Raw genomic sequence first — 7,842 nt, 5'->3', positions numbered from 1 at the left:
ATGACGGACAGCTCATCGGAACCGGACACAACACAGCACCAAAACACGTGTGATGTGATGGACAGTGCCAGGCCATTCCCCAGGTGGGTAACATACAACCTCTGCATAAGGCAATTCTTAATTCAAGTCACAACATACCCAGGCAGCATGCAGGGAAAAGTCATTTATTTTGTACATTGGGATGACACACCTCGCAACGTTTCCATGTTATGTAGCATACAAACCATTCAAATAACATATATATATATGCTTTATATGTATATATATATATTTATATATATATATCTCAAGTCAACAGTTGTCTTTACCGGAATAAAGATTATCTGTTAATTGGCTTTTTTTTTTTTTTTTCTTTTTTCTTTTTTGGTAAAAATAAAACTATTTGAATTCCCTAATTAACAAAATGCACAGTGATCAGAAACCCAGTTCTTCTCCCAGCTGCTGCCCGTCCCCATGATGCCGTGGCTGCAGACACTGCCGGGGGCTCCATCCCACACACTTCACATCCCCTCTTCACCCCCTGCACCCCACACTGCTGCCTCCTCTCCACCACAAGGTGCCTGAGGAGCCGTTCCCAACCCGTTCCTTTGTCACCGATCCGTTCCTCTGGCTTTTTACCATCAAGAAGTTTTATGAGTCTGCTCAGAAGCAAAAAAACGAACCACCCGACCCAGCGACCCATCCAACCCATCCCCTCCGCCATACGAATCTCTGGTAAGGTGGGGTCTGATGGGTACGGATAAGGACGAGTTCCTGGTGCAACAGGTGTAAGGATCACAGACGATGATGGGAGGTGTTTTTCTAGCATTAAAAGCTCCTTCGAGCAGAAACAACGGGGAAGGGAAATAAGACTCTTGGTTTTTGTTTTTTTTTTTTTCCCCCGACACGTGAAATAAAGAAATCTCTAATTCAGAGCAGACGGATCTGGGCAGCTTCTCCCCTGGTTAACCCCACACACACCAGGCCTGGCTCTGACTTGAGGCATTGCAGATGGGGCAGGGCCATATGAGTGTGATCCCTCGGGGGTGGTTTGGGAGGCCCAGCTCATCCCACAGGTGCTCTAACTGTGGAGGGGGCACATGCCCACATCTCCTCCCCTTTGCTGTGTCCCATCCATCACCCGACTGGTAAGAAGTCATCCTACATCTCCCTGTGCCCCCCTGCGTCCCTCTGCTCCTCTACACACCACTCTGGTTAAAAAAAAAACACAAAAAAACAAAACATGGGTCTTTTTTGTTGCCCTTAAATATACCAAAATAAAAGCAAGTCTTCCCAAGAGAGCAGGGAGAAAGGTGCTTTCACAATGACATTCAGAGCAAAGAGAGAAAACGACGCTTACAGACCATTAAGAGAGCTATCTTTGGCAGAATATTTCAAATAAATTATTATTACAAACAATTTCCGCAGTCGTATGTTTATTTTGAACATGTCACTTTCAGCTATAGGGGTACTTGTTCACTACTCTCTATGAACTGGGAAACACCACAGATATAAAAATAGATGAGCTCAGCACAATTTTTCGAGGCTGCCACGACTGTCTCTGATGGTTTCAAACGACACAGAAAGCACAGGGCAGGCTCTATGGCCGTGTGTGGGACGGTCGGGCTCCGGTGGGGACAGGATGTGTGGCGTCACCATGGCTTCGGATGTGGCCTCGTATCTCCGGGTGCACTGCCCCATTTTTGGGCCAGGTCCCGTCCCTATGTCCACACTCACCCCAAGGGATGCCAGGTTGCCCGGTGGCTGGCCTCCCCTCACCCCGCAAACATTTAGGCTTAAATACTTTTGCTTTGTTTATACAGCATGTACAGAATATACAGCACTGGGTGATCATTCCCCAGTAGACTACGAGCGTCTCCCAAGATGACCTCTTTTATCAACAAATATATATAAATCAACAGTCCGAAAAGAGTCGTACCAACAAATAGTATGGCTTTTCAAATAGTGTAGCTGCATCGTGTGAACCGACAAGGAACCGCGCGAGAGAAGAGATGGGGAGGCTCGAGCTGGGGGCTGCCAGGCATGGTGCGCCCACTGGGGCCTGGAGGGCTGAGGAGTGCTGCTGGGCTCTCCCTACTGCCCCAGTGAGGTTCTGCCTCGCTGATGGAAGCCTCCGACGAGGCTGCAAGAGCTCTGCTCCTGAGGTGGCTTTACCACCGTCTGGCTGTTTGTCCCGGCATCAGGCTGGAGCTTGGAGGAGGGCTCCCTGCTGTCTTCTCTCCGTCCACAAAGAGTCCCATCTGGCCACGCTGCTGAGCTGCGGTCTCCTCGGGAAGCCTGAAGAGCTGGGTTATCAGTAGAGCCCAGCCTCCTGCCATGGGGCACCACGGGCTTAGTGCTCTGTGCAGAGCAGCAGCAGGAGGAGCCTTGTGAGGCTGGCCATTGGGGAACAAAGACACATTGACTTGGGAAAGAGAGGGAAGCCACGTGGAGCAGATAGGTGAGGATATGGGAGGTGCTGGCTTGTCTTTTTGCTCAGGGCAGCTCTCACTGCTCAGCAAGACCAGACCACCACAGAGCCAGCAGCCTGTGAAAGCTGGTTTCACCCCCAGACCGGCCTGGGACAGGCTTTGAGTTGGGCATAAAAGAGAGGAAATAAATCCAGCCTTTACAGAGAGGCCAAGGGAGGTCCCTGTGAGTGTTCCCCGTGTCCCGTGAGGGTCCAGGAGCTCTAATGGTGGGTCAGTATCAGGAGTTGCTGCGTCTGGAGGTCTCCCAGCAAGGACGTTGTCTCCTACCTGCTTTGAACAGCCTCACGCTATCACCATGCAGCAGGACTGGGCCTTGATTGAGCTCTGCCCACTGTAATGTGGAGCAGGTGGGTTTTTTAGAACATTTAATGCTGAAAACAGGTGCTTTTTTGAGCTGAAAGAGGTGAAGTGGACCTCGAGCCCCCAGGTACAGTGTTCAGTTTGCTCTGACATGCTTAGGTGGGGGAACATCAGCATCTGTGGGCCTTGATGATGTGGAAATTCAGCAGAAACACTGGAACTTCCAACACCCCATGAGTGAGGGACAGTAAAAGCGAGCAGGAAGGGCTCAGTGTGCCCGCCTTCTCCACTGCCACCTGGAAACATGCACGGTGGCCATTGCTTGCCTGGCCTCACACCCGAGATGCTGGGGAGCATCGCTGCCACTGTGTCCCAGCCTTCAGGTGCATCCAGCTGACAGTCACAGCATTCGGGTTGGGGGCAGCCCCTCAGTGGGGTTTCCAGCAGTGCGGGGACACAGTGGTGCTGCCCCTGTCCCCAGGCCGGACATCCAGCCGGCACTGCCTGTGTCGGCAGCATTCCCACCCCTTCATGCCAGGGCTGGTGACGAGCTTGGCACTTCCTCTTCCAAAAGAGGGAAGTCTCAAGTCCTTAAAAGGTGAGGAATCTGGCTGTATTTATTGTCCCTCGGCGCATTTTGCAAGAATACCAAGGCCTTTGGATGCTTTCCTGCACAAGTCAAGTTTTTACAAGATAAACAGGCTTTCCCGCAGCTGTGCGTGCGCGTGTGGTTGGGCATCTTGCGAGGCCAGGGAGGCTCCTGGTGCTCTGCAAATGTGCTGCCTGGGATGGGCGCAGGTGCCAAAGCCTGTGGAAAAATCCTGCAAAGGCTTCTCCCGGAATTATTCCCTCCTTTTCCTCTTCTCTCTCCCTCTGGCACACCGGCACTTTTGGGCTGGTAAGGTGTCCGATCCTCCTCCGTAGGCACATGCATAGCCCCCAGTACTGCCGCTCTCGCTTCATACCCAAGCGTTTAAAAATAACCCTAACAATAACACACATGCTCCAGCCCTCTCCTCCTGGCACGCAGCAAAAATAAATAGCACACTGAATTCACAGACCACATCCAGTTGCTTGGCATAGTTGAGGCACGTGTCTACCGGAAAGGGTCTCCAGCCTTCCCCTGCCCTCTTGTCCTTGTACGAAGTGATGAACATAGGGAGAAAATCACCTCCCAAACTGGAGGTATCCGGAGCCTGTGTGTCTCGAGGAGTGCGGTTTGCTGGGCAAAGAGGCATCATGCTTTGCACGAGCTCGTTAAGGATCCCAAAAGCATGCGGCTGGCAGAGTAATAGCATAAACAAGGCTGGCGTTAACTGCGTGATTTAGGCCGTGTTCTAAGCAAGCAGTGCTCCATCATCCCTGCTGGAAGGCTCTTTGAGCAGAACAGTTATTTACTGCCTCTTAAAGCAGGCTGCTGCACAAGTCCCATTTGACTTGTTAATTACTTCGGTGAGTGCAGTTCATGGCGGAGAAGCGAAGGATGATGAGAGTGAAACACCAGCATCACCTTTCAGGAGATGTAATTACTGGGTCAGGAGAGCTGCTCTGCTCATACAGTTCAGTGCCCGGGGAAAGCACGTGGATGTGAGCGACTGTGCTCGGCTTAATGCTGCTGATGCTCGACCTGTGCTCATCCTGGGGGATGCCGAGTGCTTGTGGGCAGATCGGGTGGCACAAAGCAGCCTTAGGTTTTTGGGTAGGATGGCCAGGCTCAGTGATAGTGTTCGATCCTCACCCATGGGGCAGGAGCGGGCACGTGGGGGCCCTTGTTGGCAGCAGAAACACAACAAAGCGATGAAGAAATAAGAGGTGGGTGCCATGTACAGGGAGACAACAAGGGGGAAGGGGAGGGTTCTCCATAGAGAATATGCAGGAGCACTACTGGGTCCATGAGGAATCATTGCAAACTTTATTTGTCTGTGCATTGTGTACCATTGATAAGGATCATCACAATTAGTGGATCACTGCCTATAGTGGTGGGCAATACACACAATGAAAAACCAACGAAGGCAAACAAATGAAAATGAAGTCATTGTACATAAAGGTAATCACACACCTGAACAACTTGCATCTGTGTTCAATTCTTCCCTTAAAACAAAACAAAAAAAAAAAACACAAAAGGAAAACCACATAACCCTTCAAAAGTGAGAAGAGGATTGACAAGGAAAAAAAAAAACTTCAGACTCCTGGAGAAACTCTTACAACAGGTTCATTGAAGTTCCTGCAGATTGTTCACAATGGATACAAATACCCCAGCCCAAGGATGATGGTGCAGAGGTGCGTTCCAGCCAGGTTGGAGGAGCTCACCGGTGGATGCGCATGCTGGGGACTGCCTGTCTGGGCCACTGGTATGGCTGGTGGGAAGTGCAGGTAGGGGACATCCCCCACACACTGCGGGCATCCTGAAGTGGCCCTGTTGTGCCCCTTCCATTGGTTTCAGAAGGGACACGTGCCAGACACATCCCTTGCTCTGCCTCCTCCCTGTCACCCTGCTCACCAGCCCCTCACCTCTGTGCCAGGGCTGCGCCCCGATGTGGCACACAAGCAGAACTCCTTACAGCCCTTGTGCTGAATTATTCCAAATGGCTGTGGGGAAGGAGCAGCCCCAAGGTCAGGTCCTGAAATGAGGGCTGCCAGTTGGCCTCCAAGGACACAGAAAACCTATGTCCGTGTGGCTGTTATTGCTTCTTGGGGACACATGCACGGAGCAGGGAGTGGGGAAAGCTTTCCCTCCTGTCACTCCCTGTGAAGAGGAAACAAACAACCAAAGAACAACAACAACAAAAACCCCAAACCTATGGGAGAAACTGAACTAACTATAATAAATAAAACCAGGTGAAAAGAAAACACTTGTATCAGCAATGCTCAACCCACACAGCTGGAAGGACTATCACTACAGGATGTTATATACAGGTAGGGGTCGTTTTGTTCATGCAAATGTTACTAGTACCATGACAGCATGCCCAGGGGGGGACGAGGTGGGACCTCAGCTCAGGACACCAGACATGTGGCTGCGTCCCCAAAGCACAGAGAACATGGAGAAAGGGGAAAATGGAGCAGGGAGAAAGGGAGGAATGCTAATTGTACACATGTCAAAATGAAAAAAAAAAAAATCAAATGATGAAAATGGTTGTGTTCTATCCTTAGGAGGCTCCCAATTTCCCCTTGTCTTCAGTCTGGTCTCTCGCTTCTTTCCAATAGGGCCGGAGGAGATGTTCCCAAGTGGTGAAGGCAGACGGAGGATGGTCGGAGGTCGGGACCCTTGCTCTCCTTTCCTTGCCCACTGTCTCCACTTCTAGCCAGCCATTTGGCCTTCCCTGTGCCAACTCGCCCAGTTGCCTTCGCATCCATCGTCCCGGAGTCAGTGGGAGCAATGGGAAAGGGCTCAGGGGCTGCCGGCTGCTCTCACTGGTAGAGTTGCAAAGAAGGGACCCCTGAGGAGGGGTCCAGCTGACTTTGGGGTCCTGCCTAGTTCATAGGACGCTCCAAAGCTGCTTCCCATCAGCAGGTGTGTGAACATGGCAAATCTCTTTTATTCTTTCTCTGTTCATTATACACAGCGTTATATCTATATCTATACCTATATATCGCTCTATATAGATACATATAGATATACATATATTTACTATCTCTGATTGTTCCTTTAGAAGCCTTTTATGTGGCAGTAGGCTTCCAGAGATGAGAAGAATATGTACAAGAGCCAGAGGAGGATAAAGAGTGAGGATGTGAGCAGCTTGGAAGTCCGCGGCCCACCTAGCTCACCTCCAATTTCGGGTCTCCTCCGGTAGAGCAGCACGCCCACGCTGATAAAAGCAAAAATAGTGAAGAGAGTGACGGAGAAGGCCAGAGTGCCGGGTGAGACTTCAAAGGATTGTCCATGTGCTGCGTGGTAGATGGCTGCGATGGACCAGGCCACTCCGATGCCCAAGAAAACGTTCACAGCGTTGCTCCCGGTGACGTTCCCGATGGAGGCGTCCGCATACTGGTCCTGCGTTGCTGCTACTTTACTGGCAAACGTGTCTGCAAAGGGAAGGTGGAGAGAAACCCTCAGGAAACAGACAGGTAGGGAGAGCTGGTGGAGGGCATCTTGGGGACAGATGCCACAAAGCATTGGTTAAGGATACAGACTTGTCTACAACATTCTCAAGGAAGGACAGTCAGGGTCCAGAAATTCCCAGGAAGGAAATCTCAAAGTCCAGAAATATGGGGCACCTCCCCCAGTATGATCCCCAGATGCCCCATGGTGCTTCAAGCTAAGGCAGCCCTTCCCAATACCACTGTGTATCGGCCTCCGGCCCACATCCACTGACAGGCTGACTTGGTTGGAAAACTTCTCTGGGAGCCACAATGGTTTGTCTCTAGCCATCAGGTCTGCTGAAGTTTGTATTTGCATTTCTGTGTTTGCTTTAATGATTTCTCTCCAATGCCTTTTCCCTCACTAAATTCCAGAGCCTTGTGCAGAGCCTAACATTTTGGTAATCAAGAGCTCATCTTTCACCCATTTAACAGGGACTAAAAGCCATGCAGATTTGTGCACACTTGCTGTTTCATCAGCTTCAACAGCAAAAGATCTGTAATAAACCTGACTGGCCTCTTACGCTGCAGACTTTGTGTCCAGTAGACCGGCGTGATGTGCCATAGGGAAGTGCTGGTTCTACATGCAAACCCAGGAGCCCAGCTAACACTGCACCATCTGTGAGCATCTGCTAATTCAAACAAGAAGCCAAATATATCCTAAAAAGAATTTCTCGCTTTCTCTTGATTCCCGAAATGCCAACTTTTGTCAACAAAAACATAAGGGGAGATTTTGTATGTTGAGGCTACAAGACAGCCCTGCAAAACTCACACCTAGCAATAGTGCCAGAAGACTATAAATTGCTTCTTTCCTTTCCTTGCCCAAATCTGCTCTCCCTTTTGGTTCTTGTGATTTTTGGGCTTTGATAGTGCTAGATCAGTTTCAAGATCTCTGAGCACTTAAAGTGGAAGTCTGGGACTGGTGAGACTGAAGCAGGAGATGGTCAGGGTGAGTTACAGCCCCTTCTCCAGGAATCAGACTGTGCCTGGTCAG

General features: G+C 50.4%; 1 protein-coding gene across 12 annotated transcripts in view; it reads right to left on the bottom strand.

Moving 5' to 3' along the window:
• Positions 1 to 333: 333 nt before the first annotated feature.
• Positions 334 to 7,842, bottom strand: part of SLC8A1 (solute carrier family 8 member A1) — a 99,210-nt gene continuing 91,701 nt past the window's right edge. For 10 of the 12 annotated variants that reach the window (XM_090134911.1, XM_090134906.1, XM_090134908.1 and 7 more), the window contains one exon: positions 334 to 6,794. In XM_090134911.1, coding sequence (XP_089991037.1) covers positions 6,418 to 6,794 — 377 coding nt within the window. In that variant the 3' untranslated portion in view covers positions 334 to 6,417. The remainder of the gene's footprint in view (positions 6,795 to 7,842) is intronic. The other 2 variants (XM_090134904.1, XM_090134905.1) reach the window with 1 other exon arrangement.

Source organism: Phasianus colchicus, chromosome 2 (assembly GCF_987193195.1).
Source record: "Phasianus colchicus chromosome 2, bPhaCol1.hap1.1, whole genome shotgun sequence".
Lineage (NCBI taxonomy): Eukaryota > Metazoa > Chordata > Aves > Galliformes > Phasianidae > Phasianus > Phasianus colchicus.
This window is presented reverse-complemented; position numbering and strand designations above follow the sequence as displayed.